This window comes from Symphalangus syndactylus, chromosome 2 (assembly GCF_028878055.3).
Source record: "Symphalangus syndactylus isolate Jambi chromosome 2, NHGRI_mSymSyn1-v2.1_pri, whole genome shotgun sequence".
Lineage (NCBI taxonomy): Eukaryota > Metazoa > Chordata > Mammalia > Primates > Hylobatidae > Symphalangus > Symphalangus syndactylus.
This window is the reverse complement of record NC_072424.2, coordinates 21,526,237-21,543,622: the sequence shown is the minus strand read 5'-3', so window position 1 is coordinate 21,543,622 and position 17,386 is coordinate 21,526,237. Positions and strand designations below refer to the sequence as shown.

The following is a 17,386-nucleotide window of genomic DNA, read 5'->3' as shown; positions in this document are numbered from 1 at the left end:
GAGAAATTCCAGAACCTTGACGTTGACCTCCAGAATCTGGCTCCTGCCTACCTATTAGACCTCCTCTCTTGGACGCCATGTTCCAGCCATACCAACTTTCTTTCAGTTTCCTAATATGCCAAGTTCCTTCCTGGACACTTTGGACCTTTGAATCCGCTGCTCCTCTATTTGAAATGATTTTACCCTAAACACCACCACCCAACCCACCCAATGTTCTAAAGGCACAACTACTCAGCTTGAACATCATTTTCAGACACCAGCAGTCCACTTCCACAATCTCTTAGCACTGTGTACTCCTCCTTAATTGTATTTAAATAATTACATATTTACTTGTTTACTTCCTGCCTAGTTACACTAGAATGTAACTTCTATATCGTGTACTTCCAGCACACAACAGTGGAGTAGTGCATACTAAGTGCTTGATAAAGTCCCAGGTCACTTGCTACCAACTCTAAGAAGTCTTGCCCCAAATCCCTCATTTGGAATTACTCCCTCTCTTTCCTGTACACTCCAAGGTACCCTGACCTTTAATGAGGGTATGTCTCTTTAATGCCAGTATGTCTCTTATTACAGTGAGGTGTGCGTGTTTATCTCCTCTAGATAATAAACTACAGGAAGGCAATGACGGTTACTGGTTCATTCTTACAGTTGTTCAGTGCTTCATACTACTGTCCCAACAACATGTTTATAGTCAAAGAACTTAACAAATATGTGAGTTGCCCCAAAATTGTACACCATCAACCACTTACACCAATAGAAGTGATGCTTACTTGTTTCTGGTTGAGTTGCCTTTTCTTTCTTAGCACCACTGCCACTGGGGTGGGATCGTTTCCGGATCATGGACATGAGGGATCTTTGGGAGAAAGAAAAAGATCAACAGGAGATTACTGGATGCCTAGATCCTAAATAATCAGTAAAAATCTCACTCTTTGATAGGTGCATGAATATATAACTAGAATCTAAGTAGTCTACTTTCCATTTTTAATAATATTAAACTTTTCATCATTTTACAGAAGAGAAACACGTCTCATCCTCTTCTGTATAAAACCAAACTGATTATTGGAGAGAGTACACTACTATAACTAATAATAAAATGCATACACACTTACAAAGGAAAAGAGACAAAAAATTTCAATACTCATATATATAAAATTCAGAAACAGCTATCTATGTACTAGGTTAGAGGGGGAGGGAAGAATGAAAGAATTAGGCAATGTTTCAGAGTAAAAAGTGTATGTTATCAGCAAATATCTATTTGTGAACTATGGGTATAAAAACATCTGAATCCGCATGATGTAAACTGAATACTTATGGATAAAACATATTTACACCACTGTCTCTCTGGTCCATTTAAAAACAAACTTATGTAAAATCAAATTACGATAAATTTGACTACACTAAAATTTTATAACCTTTGATATTATGCAGAATAAAAAGACAATGATATATAAAGAAATTCTACAGATCAATGAGAAAAAGCGCATAATTCAATACAAAATGGAAGAGAACCTTGCAACTCCAAAAAAGATGTCCAAATTTCCAATACATATACAAAAGAGGTACTTGACTTCATTAGCTATTAGGCAGACACAAACCCACACTGGGATATCACTATACATTCATCAAATAGACAAAAAAAATCTGATAATATCAAGTGTTAGTGGGTTTGTGGAGTAACACAAGTTCTCAAACCAGAGAGGATATATAAGTTAATAGTACATTCCACTCTGGAAAACTCTTCGTAATTATCTAGTAGAGCCAAAAATATATGTGTCCTATGAGCCAGTGATTCCACTGCCACATATCCTACAGAAAGGCAAGCACTTGTGCACCAGGATACATGAATCAGAATGTTCATGAAGAATTTCCGTAATTCCCCAGTACTGGTAATAACTCAAATGTCCATCAGCACCACGATGGATAAGTACATTCTGAGACCTTCATAAAGTGAATTATATATCAGTGAATATGAATAGACTTAAGCTACACAACATGGATGAATCTTACAAAATAATGAGAGTAGGCCGGGTGCAGTGGCTCACACCTGTAATCCCAGCACTTTGGGAGGCCAAGGTGGGCAGATCACCTGAGGTCAGGAGTTTGAGACCAGCCTGACCAACATGGTGAAACCCTGTCTCTACTAAAAATATGAAAAAATTAGCTTGGTGTGGTGGCGGGCATCTGTAATTCCAGCTACTTGGGAAGCTGAGGCAGGAGAATCGCTTGAACCTGGGAGGCGGAAGTTGCAGTGAGCCAAGATCACGCCACTGCACGCCAGCCTGGGCAACCAGTGCAAAAACTCCATCTCAAAATAATAATAATAATAAAAATTATAATCATGTAGAGTAAAAAGAGCAAGACCACAATGATACATGAAAATTCCAATTATATAAAGTTCAAAACCAGGCCATACAGATATTTACAGTAGTTTAGGGATACATATTAGGCAAGAAAAATGTACTTCAATAATGCAAGGAAATGATCACCATAAAAGATAGCAATTAGGGAGGAAGGTGGTTATCTTTGGAAAAAGGATCAAAGGAAAGAATTAGGGTACCAGTATTGGTGATTGTGCCCTTGCACTCCAGCATGGGCAACAGAGTGAGACCCTGTCTCAGGAAAAAAAAAAAAAAAAAAAAGGAAAGAAAGGAAGCATTGGGTGGTGATATCTTCTGAACAAGTGTTACTCTGTATATCCATTTGCCCCTTTTCCTAAGGGCAACATTATGCCTTTTTTATCCTCCAAGTATGTGTTTTCTATTGCTGGATTTCTTGATTTGGAAGGTGATTACATAGATGCTCACTTTAACATTATTTTAAAACTGTACATAGGCTTGTGTACGTATCCGCATATATTATCATTTCCTCCATAAAATGTTCATCAAAACATGAATGAATCAAGAATTTTTGAATTATTTCAATTGCATCATAAATGTCCTCAGTGTGGTGAACTATATTTGCAAAACAGTCCTGAGGAAGCCAGCAATAGAAAACACATACTTGGAGGATAAAAAAGGCACAATGTTGCCCTTAGGAAAAAAAAGGCACAATGTTGCCCTTAGGAAAAGGGGCAAATGGATATACAGAGTAACACTTGTTCAGAAGATATCACCACCCAATGCTTCCTTTCTTTCCTTTTTTTTTTTCTGAGACAGGGTCTCTCTGTTGCCCACACTGGAGTGCAAGGGCACAATCACCACTCATTGCAGCTCCGATCTCCTGCATTCAACTGATCTTACTGCCTCAGCCTTTGGAGTAGCTGGGACTACAGGTACACCACCACTCCTGGTTAATGTTTTTTAATTTTTTGGAGTGGTCTTACCATGTTGCCCAGGCTGGTCCTGAACTCCTGGCCTCAAGCAATCTTTCTGCCTTGGCCTCCCAAAAGGTTGGGATTACAGGCCTGAGCCACTGTGCCCAGCCTCCAGTTTCTTAATCATTCTAATTTCTAGCTTTTTTTACTTTTCACTTCTACATTTGCTTATATTATTAATCCCCTTCCTAACTGCCTTTTCTTAAAATTCCCAAACTCACTGGATAATCTCCCATAAAGCACAGTAAAAAGAAAAAAACACATCCTGCTCTATCTAGCTTGGGAACCAATCATGGAGCTTCTGACTTCGTCTAGTTTCTCTTCTTTGGGCTTGCAATGGCCAAATGAAATTAAATTATTTTCACAAAAGTTAGAAATTCTAATTTACATAGAACTTTGAAATAAGCACATTTTATTCTAGAAGTTATAAAGAATAAAACAAACTTTATTTGCTCAATTTTCCATTCTGTCAGCTGAATCTACTTGTTACCACTCCATGGTGGGCTGGGTGTGAGGAGGGTTCTCACTAATCAGATGCCTCACCTTACCCTTGCACCACACTCTGCACTGACCTCACCTCTGGTTCTGCGAGGAGATTTTGCAAGTGTACATTATTGTACATAAAGATGATGAAGCAGGAATTTATCTGTACTGCTCAGAGTACTTATATAATTATTTACACATGGGAAGAAGAATATGTTTATTAGCATAAACCACCTAGATGACGGAAAGTGTTAGCTTAAAGGATTCTGAGTTGAAGCATAAGCTGTAGACATACAGCGCTCAGAGGAAAATCATTGCAATATTAAAACCAACAGTCAAGATGGGACTCAGACTACAGGGAAGGCAGTACTCACAGGCCAGAGGAGATTAGGTTAAGACATCTTGGACCCATACTCAAACCTCTGGCCATCACTGCCCCATTTCACTGTCATTTCAGTTGAATGAATAAAATTTCAGGCATGTGTCATCCCAAGATGTAACATTTCAGTGGGGAATTTTCACCTGTTTTTTTTTTTTTTTTTTTTTTTTTTTTTTTTTTTTTTTGAGATGGAGTCTCGCTCTGTCGCCCAGGCTGGAATGCAGTGGCGCGACCTTGGCTCACTGCAAGCTCTGCCTCCCAGGTTCACGCCATTCTCCTGCCTCAGCCTCCCAAGTAGCTGGGACTACAGGCACTCACCGCCACGCCTGGCTAATTTTTTTTTTGTATTTTTAGTAGAGACAGGGTTTCACCATGTTAGCCAGGATGGTCTCAATCTCCTGACCTCGTGATCCACCCGCCTTGGCCTCCCAAAGTGCTGGGATTATAGGCGTGAGCCACTGCACCAGGCCTTCACCTGTTAGTTTTTCAAGAGGTGTTCATCATGCCCACTGTGATAGTTATTTTGTGTGTCAACTTGACTGGGCCACGGGGTGCCCGAGATACTTGGTTAAACACTATTCTGGTGTTTCCATGAGGATGTTGTGGATGACATTAACATTTCAATCAGTAGACTAAATAAAGCAGATGGTCCTCCCTGAGGTGGGTGGCCCTCAGCCAATCATTTGAAGGCCTAATTAGAACAGCAAGGCTGATCTTCTGTCAACTAACAGGGAATTCCTCCTGCCTGACTGCCTTCAAACTGGGTTATTGGCTTTTTCTCGCTTTCGCACTTGAACTGAAACACTGCCACTTCCTGGGTCTTGAGCCTGTCGAACTTTGGAATAAAACTACACCATAGGTTCTCCCAGTTCTCAGGCCCTTAGACTCAGCCTGGAACCACACCATTGACTCTTTTGGGTGTCCAAGTTGCCAACTCACCCTACAGATCTTGGGGTTTGACAGCCTCCATAATCACATGAGCCAATTCCTTATAATAAATCTGTATTTATATCTGCCTATATCTGTATCTACAGATATATACATTCTATTGGTTCTGTTTCTCTAAAAAAAAACCATAGCCTCAACCTTCTCCCCATGAACTATATCTGCATAGAACCTGTCCTACTTTCACTACCACTGGGACAAAGTGACCAAGGTTTGCCTTCTTCCTCTTTCTTCTACCTATTCTTGGAGTCAAATGAGTGGGAAGAGAAGAGAAAAGCAGTAAGCTACTTAAAGAAGCTACAGGCCCTAGTCTTTTTTTTTCTTCCCACTTTCATTTCTAACCATGATTTACATCAGGATAAAACAAATAGATCAGGAACAAAGTTAGAAAACTTTGATTTGTGAATTCAAAATCCACTCAAACTCAATACATATGCAAATATACCTCTTTGACAAGAAAGCACTCCTCACAAAAAAAACTCTTTTCTTTCAAAAATTATGTCCTATACTATTTAAATTCATCTTAAAATAAAAATCATATTATTCAATAAAATTGTCTTTAAAGAGCATTATAAAAGAGTTCACACTTGAGACACAAGGAGTCCTGAACATTCATTTCTCAGTGTAACTGTAAAGTGCTCTTTGGGAAAAAAAATTCTACTTAGGTTATACTTTACTTTTAATTCTAGGGGCTCTCAACATTTCTGAGAATAAAAATTAAAGGCCAAAAGCAAGACTGTAATTACTTTTTAATCGTTCTCCCTCTTCATGGACAGAAGTGACCTTTCTTATCAGCTCAAAATCCCAGAACTTAGAGAAAGATCAAAGTGATGAATTTCCAATTTTAAATGTCAAATCCAGAATATCTCCTACAGATTTAGCTACCCGGGAGAGAAAGATTTTAAAATACCTGAAATTCTTTCAATTGACTCTTGGATCGATCACGTGTAAAAATTATTTTGCCTTAACTACTTCAATGGCTTAAAGTAGATTATGTCATACCCTACTCAGTAAGGAAAACTAATAAGAATCTTTTCAAAAGGCAAAGCCCCATTTTCATAGTCGTGTGGGAGGAACATGCTACGCATTCTATTCAGATGGATCAGCAAAGGTGCAAAGTATGAATAAATGGCCTCTCTGTGTGAAAGGATTAAACAAATCACATGAGTTAATGAAAGGTTAAAAAAAAAAAACAAAAAAAAAACTCTAGCGAAAGTTTTTAAATGCCATTTGTTAAAGAATAAACTATACAAAAGCAGCTAACATCATGACATGAGCATGTAAGCTGTCACCATGGCAAGGAGGTTGTCTTATGTAATTCTGGATGGTGGCATGTGGAACCACAAAGAAGGCAAAATTTGACTCTAAATCTCCTAGTGTGTATTGTGCTCAAGTGATGTACATAATGCCATCATGTCACCTTAGGCTTCAGAAAATACGATTTCCTGTCTGTATATGTGACTTCCTGCCACAACAATTTAAACATAATTTATCTTTCTTATGGAAGGTTCCTCTCTTAGCATTACTAGAGGTATAAATATGAGGTTAGGGATAAAAGTAATTAATACTTCTAGTTTAATTACTAGTTTATAACAATTAGTATGTTTACGTTTTCATTTAGTATTTTTATTTTTAAAATAATTGAACAAACCAGAGCTTTTCAAATTGGAATTAGCAAGAGAAAAAAGTAAATACATTCTGGAAAAGCTCAAAATTCCTTGTTCTTACCACTAAAGGAAATCTTAATGTTATTGAATGAAATTTATATACTACAAGAAGGGAATAATATATTGACTCATTAGGCCATTCTCTGCTAATAAAGATATACCTGAGACTGGGTAATTATAAAGGAAAGAGGTTTAATTGACTCACAGTGGCACATGGCTGGGGAGGCCTCACAATCATGGCAGAAGGCAAGGAGAAGCAAGTCACATCTTACATGGCAGCAGGGAAGACAGAACTTGTGCAGGAGAACTCCTCTTTATAAAACCATCAGATCTCATGAGATTCACTATCATGAGAACAGCATGGAAAGACCCACCCTCATGATTCAATTACCTCCCACGACACGTGGGAATTGTGGGAGGACAATTCAAGAGGAGATTTGGGTGGAGACACAATCAAACCATATCACTGGCCTTTAGAAAAATTTCCAAGACAAGCATCAGCTAGTATCTTTCATGCTTTTAATACGACTCCTGTCATGGCACAATCTGATGGGGAAGAACATTTGATGCAGAGCAGTCTTCCTGGATGTGCTTACCGGATAGGATTGGGAGGTGGAGGGGGAAGTGGTGGTGGTGGAGGAGGTGGTGGAGGTACTGAATTCTCAGACTGGTTCACTCGTTTCTGGAGTTCATCAACTGCACAGAGAGCAAGCATTCAGAAGAGAGCTGAAATAAGCAACTAAACATTGTTTTTACATGTGAAAAAAAGAACATAACCTTTCTCAAAAGTAAGTTCTTTTTATTAAGGCAAAATTAGAAATTTCAATATGAAATTGCAGACCTTTTTAAACTTTTTACTATCTAGTCTATTGCTAATGCAAGAGAGGACTCCTATCTATCAATATTAAATGTTATCTTTTTGCTGTATATACAGCTTTAGAAAAGAAAAAAATTCAAAACAATGGCTGAAGGGTAGGAAGAAGTGAGTAGGCTGAAGAAATATTTGTTAACAACGAAGTATATTACTCAAACACTACGAAATTGTTAATACTTTAAAAGTGTACAGACCAAGAATTTTAAAGATGACATTTAGTAATGAATTTTAATAGCTGCATACTTCTCTCCCCTGCTTAATTTCCTTCAAAAACTGCAAATACTAGAGTCTTTGATTTTAACCAGATTCAGCTTCCTAAATCTGTAACTCAGAAACTTTTTGCTCTTTTGAAGAGATTTCTGGAAATGCATCATATTCCTTCAAGTCTTTCATGAAGCAGGCATTTTACTAAGCACCAATGATGTGAAAGTGCCTATGAATGGTGCTACAGGAGACATAACACCTGACTTCAAGGAACTGAACTTAAGTTGATATCACAGATGCTAATACCTATGAGATAATGGGTAAAAGGCGCTGCATACTGTTGGCATTCAGAGGTAGCTCTCCCCATCCATAGCCATTCCACATTCCCTGACTGAGCGTACCCCCAGGGATCTGTCCATTTGTATTTACCCTCAACACTTAAATAGGCAGTGTGGACTATGCTCTCCAAAACTGAGAATCCTCTGGTCATTTCATGTGCAAGCACCTATCCCTCCAAGGGGAATCTGAGTTCTCTGAAAACAAAAAGCATAGTTTCTTTTCTTCTGTATTTCTTATTGTATCCTAGGATAGGGCTGGGTACACACACAGCAGATACTAAGTATTATTAATAAACGGCATTCAGATTTGAACCTCATATATTTCCAGTGTCTGCCTCCTCCATTCATAATAAAGATGGCTTTGGCTACAGGTTACTCTGATATTCACTAAAAAGAATGGAATACTTCTTAATTTTGGATCAATTAAAAAATAAATTATAATCAAGTTACATTGTGGATTAGAAAGCATTGAATGCTTTTATAAGGAAAAAAGGCCCACGTGGTTCTGCATAGGTTTCAAAATTCTAGTATAAAATTAACCAAAAATCTCTGAAGTGAATATTGAAGCTATTATAAAAGGAATGTACCTGCCTTCTTAAATTACTGACCTTCCAACAGAGACTTACACATATGGCTGTATAGTAATCTAACTCGCACATTCCCATTAAGCCTTCTAGAACTGAATGAATAAATCTTTTGATTTAAGTATCCCCAGGTGTTTCTAAAGATTTTCCATTTAATAGATATATTGTTGCCCAGTTCATTGTTAGGTACAATATAGAAAGTATTATTTCATGTGTATAATTATACACCAAAGATGAAGGTAGTATGAACACCAAAGATGAAGACAGTATTTTAAAAAAGTTTAATTCTTTCTAAAAATGCACTCTAAGTGAACAAAATAAAGTACATAATGAACATTCATCTCTGAAGCTCTGAAAAATGCTGAAAAGTTGGTCTTCCTATGCTAATGGTATCTCTGTGTCTAAATTCTGTATATGATGTTATAAGGGCTCTAAGTCCAAAAAAGAAGTCTAAATATTTGTGAATTATTTAATACAGCAGCTATTCTACTAAACTGCAATGGTTAGAAATGAATTTAAAAACAAATCTTGGTATTTTTCCACAGCATTCAATAAATGTTCTAGACTAACTATATGCCAGGTTTTGTACTAGGCATGAGTAATTCAAAGATTAATAGTAAGACATAGTAGCCTACTCAATGCTTTTACCAGAGTGCTTTAAATTTCTGGCTTTCTCTTCAGAATTCTGATATTTCAATTCCAATTCCTTTTTATCTTCTTCTAGAAGCTCCAGTTGCTGTTTGAGGTTGTGTATTTCTTTGTGGAGTGTTTCATTTTCTAGTTGCTCTTCTAATTCTTTGACCTATAAGTTATTTAAAAAAAAAAAAAAAGACTTTTATGGGTGACAGTTTTTCCTTTGTCTAAGAAAAGAAAGGGAAAAAATAAATATTTCCCTTTGACCGTACTTCATAGCAAACAGATTCCAATCCATCTTAACAACCATGCAAATGCTAGATACAATTAACACACAATCATAAATCAGCTAAAGAGCTGATTTAAAATAAATTTACTGGGGAGTTATGTACCAGACACTTTTTTTTAAGTTTTATTTTGGGTTCGGGGTACGTATGCAGGTTTGTTATATAGGTAAATTGTGTGTCACAGGGGTTTGGTGTACAGGTTGTTTTATCACCGAGGTAAAAAGAATAGTACCTGATAGATACTTTTTCGATCCTCTCTCTCCTCCCACCCTCCACCGTCAAGTAAGCCCCAGTGTCTGTTGTTCCCTTCTTTGTGTCCATGTGTAAGCAATGCTTAGCTCCCACTTAGAAGTGAGAACATTTGGTTTTCTATTCCCATGTTAGTTCACTTGGGATTATGGCCTCCAGTTCCATTCATGTTGCTACAAAGGACATTATCTCATTCCTTTTTATGGCTACACAGTATTCCATGGTGTAATATGTACCACATTTTCTTTCTCCAGTCTACCACCGATGGGCATTGAGGTTGACTCCATGACTTTGCTGTTGCATACAGTGCTGTGATGAATATATGTGTGCATGTGTCTTTATGGTAGAATGATTTATATTCCTTTGGGCATATATCCAATAACGGGATTGTTGGGTTGAATGGTATTTCTGTTTTAAGTTCTTTGAGAAATCGCCAAACTGCTTTCCATAACGGCTGAACTAACTTACATTCCCACCAGCAGTGTGTAAGTGTCCCCCTTCTCTGAAACCTTGCCAATATCTGCTATTTTTTGACTTTTTAGTAATAGCCATTCTGACTGACATGAGATGGTATCTCATTGTGGTTTTGATTTTCATGTCTCTAATGATTAGTGATGTTAAGCATTTTTTATATGCTTGTTAGTCACACAGACACTTTAATTTTTAAACATGGGTCATTTTTGTACCCATTTTCAAAAGAAAAATTCAGGTAATATTTTAAAAGACCCCTGGGGGACACAAACTTAGTAATAAGTATCAAAAGTCTTCAAAAAAAAAAAAAAAAAAAAAAACGAAAGGCTTTCGATTCAGTAAAACCACTTTTAGAAATTATTTTTAAAAATACTCTGAAATATATTCACTGAAGTGGTTTTTTGTTTTGTTTTTGTTTTGAGACAGAGTCTCACTCTTTCGGCCAGGCTGGAGTGCAATGGCGCGATCTGGACTCACTGCAAACTCTGCCTCCCGGGTTCAAGCAATTCTTGTGCTTCAGCCTCCTGAGTAGCTGCGGCTACAGGCACATGTCACCACACCCGGCTAATTTTTGTATTTTTAGTAGAGAAGGGGTTTCACCACGTTGGCCAGGCTGGTTTCGAATTCCTGGCCTTAAGTGATCCACCTGCTTCGGCCTCCCAAGGTGCTGAGATTACAGGCGTGAGCCATCACACCTGGCCTGAAGTGTTTTTTACAACAGCAAAAAGTTGCAAATAACCTAAATGTCCACCAATATTTTTGATTCAATAAATTATGGCATGTTTATTCAATGAAATACTATGCAACTATTTTAAATCACATAGCTTATTATATACTGACATGAGAAGATATATTACCAATGGAAAAAACATCAGGGCATAAAATAGTATGCATGGTATGATTCAATTTAAACAAACTATATTTATAAAGTTATATATTTACAGAAAGTTCAGCTATGCACCAAAATATGGGATACTTGGTTAATCTTCTTTAACTTTTGCTATATTTTAAAAATGTATTATAGGGAGCATATGTTATTTTTATAATTGCAAAAACCATATGCTGTGCTTAAAAGACTGCTGCATCTACAAGGGAACTTACAGACAGCTAAGAAACATTTTAAGCCACATACAGATGGTCCCCAATTTAGGATGGTTCGAGATACAGTTTTTCGACTTTACAATGGTGTGAAAGCGACATGCATTCAATACAAACCATACTTCAAATTCTGGATTTTGATCTTTTCCCAGGCTTGCAATATGTAATAAGATACTCTCTCACAATCCTCTGCAGCGGCAGCCAGCCACAGCTCCCAGTCAGTCACATGATCATGCGAGTAAATAACTGATACTCTAGAGCAGGGGTCCCCAACCCCCGGGTCTTGGACTGGTACTGGTCCATGGCCTGTTAGGAACCAGGCTGCATAGAAGGTTAGCAGCAGGCATGAGCAAGCATTACCGCCTGAGCTCCACCTCGTTAGATCAGCAGCGGCAATAGACTCTCACAGGACTGCGAACCCTACTGTGAACTGCACATGTGTGGGATCTAGGTTGGCCGCTCTTTATGAGAATCTAATGCCTGATAATCTGAGGTGCTACAGTTTCATTCCAAAACCATCCCCCACCCTCTTCCCTCCCCAGTCCATGGAAAAATTGTCTTCCACGAAACTGCTCCCTAGTGCCAAAAAGATTGGGGATTGATGCTCTAGAGTATACTGTGTTTCCAGTTGACTCTGCCCAATTGTAGGCTAATGTAAGTGTTCTGAGCACGTTTAAGGTAGGCTAGGCTAAACTGTGATATTCAGTAGGTTAGGTATATTATTTCTGATTTACAATATTTTCAACTAGCATGGGTTTATCAGGACATAACCCCATAAGGATCACCTGTACGTGAAAGACTGTAAGAATAACTGTATATACAGAGAGTATAACAGTTTTAGAAGTAGTGATTGTTATAATTTCATTGATAACTTTAATCTTCAGTACCCAACAAGGTATATATACAACAATTTAGTCCTATACCTCAGCTCAATTCAGTAGGTTCTAGGCATGTATTATTTGCTAAATGATTTAACTGTAAGTAGCTGGACTTTTCAGAACCAAAAGTTAAATTCTAGCACAAACTGAAACAAAAACACATTTTTTTCTCTTTTCTTGAAAAGGTAATTCCTACACATGGTGACAAACGAAAGAATGAAATTCTTTCCCTCCCACCCTACTCTCTAGTTCTCTTTCCCAGGGGACTGTTACCACCTGTCCATCCAAAGGTGCTCTACATATATATCAACATTTCCTTTTTAAAATTATTTTTATTATTTATTTATTTATTATACTTTAAGTTCTGGGATACATGTGCAGAATGTGCAGGTTTGTTACATAGGTATACATGTGCCATGGCGGTTTGCTGCACCCATCAACCTGTCATCTACATTAGGTATTTCTCCTAATGCTATCCCTCCTCTTGCCCCCACCCCCCGACAGGCCCCGGTGTGTGACGTTCCCCTCCTTGTGTCCATGTGTTCTCATTGTTCAACTCCCACTTATAAGTGAGTACATGCAGTGTTTGGTTTTCTGTTCCTGTGTTAATTTGCTGAAAATGATGGTTTCCAGCTTCATCTGTGTCTCTGCAAAGGACACGAATGCATCCTTTTTTATGGCTGCATAGTATTCCATGGTGTATATGTGCCGCATTTTCTTTATCCAATCTATCATTGATGGGCATTTGGGTTGGTTCCAAGTCTTTTCTATTATGAATAGCACTGCAATAAACATATGTGTGCATGTGTCTTTATAGTAGAATGATTTATAATCCTTTGGGTATATACCCAGTAATGGGATTGCTAGGTCAAATGGTATTTCTGGTTCTAGATCCTTGAGGAATCACCACACTGTCTTCCACAATGGTTGAACTAATTTATATGCCCACCAACAGTGTAAAAGCATTCCTATTTCTCCACATCTTCTCCAGCATCTGTTGTTTCCTGACTTTTTAATGATCGCCATTCTAACTGGCATAAGATGGTATCTCGTTGTGGTTTTGATTTGCATTTCTCTAATGACCAGTGATGATGAACTTTTTTTCATATGTTTGTTGGCCACATAAACGTCTTCTTTTGAGAAGTGTCTGTTCATATACTTTGCCCACTTTTTGATGAGATTGTTTGTTTTTTTCTTGTGAATTTGTTTAAGTTCCTTGTAAATTCTGGATATTAGCCCCTTGCCAGAAGGATAGAGTGCAAAAATTTTCTCCCATTCTGTAGATTGCCCGTTCACTCTGATGATAGTTTCTTTTGCTGTGCATAAGTTCTTTAGTTTAATTGATCCCATTTGTCAATTTTGGCTTTTGTTGCCATTGCTTTTGGTGTTTTAGTCATGAAGTCTTTGCCCATGCCTATGTCCTGAATGGTATTGCCTAGATTTTCTCCTAGGGTTTTTATGGTTTTAGGTCTTACATTTAAGTCTTTAATCCACCTTGAGTTAATTTTTGTATAAGGTGTAAGGAAGAGGTCCAGTTTCAGTTTTCTGCATATGGCTAGCCCGTTTTCCCAACACCATTTATTAAATAGGGAATCCTTTCTCCATTGCTTGTTTTTGTCAGGTTTGTCAAAGATCAGATGGTTGTAGATGTGTGGCATTATTTCTGGGGCCTCTGCTATGTTCCATTGGTCTATATATCTGTTTTGGTACCAGTACCATGCTGTTTTGGTTACTGTAGCCTTGTAGCATAGTTTGAAGCCAGGCAGTGTGATGACTCCAGCTTTGTTCTTTTTGCTTTGGATTGTCTTGGCAATATGGGCTTTTTTTTTGGTTCCGTATGAAATTTAAAGTACGTTTTTCTAATTCTGTGAAGAAAGTCAATGGTAGCTTGATGGGGATAGCATTGAATCCATAAATTACTTTGGGCAGTACAGCCATTTTCACGATATTGATTCTTCCTATCCATGAGTATGGAATGTTTTTCCATTTGTTTGTGTCCTCTCTTATTTCCTTGAGCAGTGGTTTGTAGCTGTCCTTGAAGAGGTCCTTCACATCCCTTGTAAGTTGTATTCCTAGGTATTTTATTCTTTTTGTAGCAATGGTGAACGGGAGTTCACTCATGATTTGGCTCTCTATTTGTCTATTATGCATGTATAGGAAGCTTGTGATTTTTGCACACTGATTTTGTATCCTGAGACTTTGCTGAAGTTGCTTATCAGCTTAAGGAGATTTTGGGCTGAAACGATGGGGTTTTCTAAATATACAATCATGTCATCTGCAGAGACAACTTGACTTCCTCTCTTCCTATGTGAATACCCTTTATTTCTTTCCCTTGCCTGATTGCCCTGGCAATAACTTCCAATACTATGTTGAATAGGAGTGGTGAGAGAGGGCATCCTTGTCATGTGCCAGTTTTCAAAGGAAATGCTTCCAGCTTTTGCTCATTCAGTATGACATTGGCAGTGGGTTTGTCATAAATAGCTCTTATTATTTTGAGATACGTTCCATCAATACCTAGTTTACTAAGACTAAAATTTAGCATGAAGGGGTGTTGAATTTTATTGAAGGCCTTTTCTGCATCTATTGAGATACTCATGTGGTTTTTGCCATTGGTTCTGTTTATATGATGGATTACGTTTATTGATTTGTGTATGTTGAACCAGCCTTGTATCCCAGGGATGAAGCTGACTTGATTGTGGTAGATAAGCTTTTGGATGTGCTGCTGGATTCGGTTTGCCAGTATTTTATTGGGGATTTTCACATTGATGTTCATCAGGGATATTAGCCTGAAATTTTCTTTTTTTGTTGTATTTCTGCCAGGTTTTGGCATCAGGATGATGCTGGCCTCATAAAATGAGTTAGGGAGGAGTCCCTCTTTTTCTATTGCTTGGAATAGTTTCAGAAGGAATGGTACCAGTTCCTCTTGGTACCTCTGGTAGAATTCAGCTGTGAATCCATCTGATCCTGGGCTTTTTTTGGTTGGCAGGCTATTAATTACTGCCTCAATTTCGGAACTTGTTATTGGTCTATTCAGGGATTCAATTTCTTCCTGATTTAGTCTTGGGAGGGTGTATGTGTCCAGCAACTTATCCATTTTTTCTAGATTTTCTAGTTTATTTGTGTACAGGTATTTATAGTATTCTCTGTATTTCTGTGGGATTGGTGGTGATCTCCCCTTTACATTTTTATTTTGTCTATTTGATTCTTCTCTCTTTTCTTCTTTATTAGTTGGGCTAGCAGTCTACCTATTTTGTTAATCTTTTCAAAAAACCAGCTCCTGCATTTATTGATTTTTTTGAAGGGTTTTTCGTGTCTCTATCTCCTTCAGTTCTGCTCTGATCTTAGTTATTTCTTGCCTTCTGCTAGCTTTTGAATTTGTTTGCTCTTGCTTCTCTAATTCTTTTAATTGTGATGTTAGGGTGTCGATTTTAGATCTTCCCTGCTTTCACCTGTGGGCATTTAGTGCTATAAATTTCCCTCTAAACACTGCTTTAGCTGTGTCCCAAAGATTCTGGTATGTTGTATCTCTGTTCTCATTGGTTTCAAAGAACTTATTTATTTCTGCCTTAATTTCATTATTTACTCGGTAGTCATTAAGAAGCAGGTTGTTCAGTTTCCAGGTAGTTGCGCAGTTTTTAGTGAGTTTCTTAATCCTGAGTTCTAATTTGATTGCACTGTGGTCTGAGAGACTTTATGATTTCCGTTCTTTTGCATTTGCCAAGGAGTGTTTTACATCCAATTATGGGCTCAACTTTAGAATAAGTATGATGTGGTCCTGAGAAGAATATATATTCTGTTGATTTGGGATGGAGAGGTCTGTAGATGTCTATTAGGTCTGCTTGGTCCAGAGCTGAGTTCAAGTCCTGAATATCCTTGTTAATTTTCTGTCTCGTTGATCTAATATTGACAGTGGGGTGTTAAAAGTCTCCCACTATTATTGTGTGGGAGTCTATATCTCTTTGTATGTCTCTAAGAACTTGCTTTATGAATCTGGGTGCTCCTGTATTGGGTGCATATATATTTAGGATAGTTAGCTCTTCTTGTTGCATTAATACCTTTATCATTATGTAATGCCCTTCTTTGTCTCTTTTCATCTTTGTTGGCTTAAAGTCTGTTTTATCAGAGAGTAGGATTGCAACCCCTGCTTTTTTTTTGCTTTCCAGTTACTTAGTAAATATGCCTCCATCCCTTTATTTTAAGCCTATGTGTCTTTACACGTGAGATGGGTCTCCTGAATACAACACACCGATGGGTCTTGACTCTTTATTCAATTTGCCAGTCTGTGTCTTTTAATTGGGGGCATTTATCCCACTTACATTTAAGGTTAATATTGTTATGTGTGAATTTGATCCTGTCATTATGATGCTAGCTGGTTATTTTGCTATTAGTTTATGCAGTCTCTTCATAGTGTCATTAGTCTTTACAATTTGGTATGTTTTTGCAGTAGCTGGTACCAGTTTTTCCTTTCCATGTTTAGTGCTTCCTTCAGGAACTCTTATAAGGCAGGGCTGGTGGTGACAAAATCTCTTGGCATTTGTTTGTCTGTAAAGGATTTTATTTCTCCTTTGCTTATGAAGCTTAGTTTGGCTGGATATGAAATTCTAGGTTGAAAATTCTTGTCTTTAAGAATGTTGAATATTGGCCCCCACTCTCTTCTGGCTTGTAGGGTTTCTGTAGAGAGATCCACTTTAGTCTGCTGGGCTTCCCTTTGTGGGTAACCCAACCTTTCTCTCTGGCTGCCCTTAACATTTTTTCCTTCATTTCAACCTTGGTGAATCTGATGATTATGTGTCTTGGGGTTGCTCTTCTTGAGGAGTATCTTTGTGGTGTTCTCTGTGTTTCCTGAATTTGAATGTTGGCCTGTCTTGCTGGGTTGGGGAAGTTCTCCTGGATAATATCCTGAAGAGTGTTTTCCAACTTGGTTCCATTCTCCCCATCACTTTCCAGTACACCAGTCAAACGTAGGTTTGGTCTTTTCACATA

The 17,386-nt window shown here is 37.8% G+C and overlaps 2 protein-coding genes across 8 annotated transcripts in view; one reads left to right on the top strand and one right to left on the bottom strand.

Moving 5' to 3' along the window:
* SHTN1 (shootin 1) overlaps positions 1-17,386 on the bottom strand; it is a 121,657-nt gene that overhangs the window by 36,236 nt on the left and 68,035 nt on the right. For all 5 annotated transcript variants that reach the window (XR_010115553.1, XM_055247949.2, XM_063617355.1 and 2 more), the window contains 3 exons: positions 9,436-9,589; positions 7,384-7,483; positions 771-853 (listed from right to left, as the gene is read on the bottom strand). Coding sequence is in view for 4 of the 5 variants with exons in the window: in XM_055247949.2 (XP_055103924.1) it covers positions 771-853; positions 7,384-7,483; positions 9,436-9,589 (337 nt within the window). In the remaining variant the exon portion in view is untranslated. The remainder of the gene's footprint in view (positions 1-770; positions 854-7,383; positions 7,484-9,435; positions 9,590-17,386) is intronic.
* ENO4 (enolase 4) overlaps positions 1-17,386 on the top strand; it is a 412,386-nt gene that overhangs the window by 342,623 nt on the left and 52,377 nt on the right. The gene's annotated exons all lie outside the window — the stretch shown is intronic.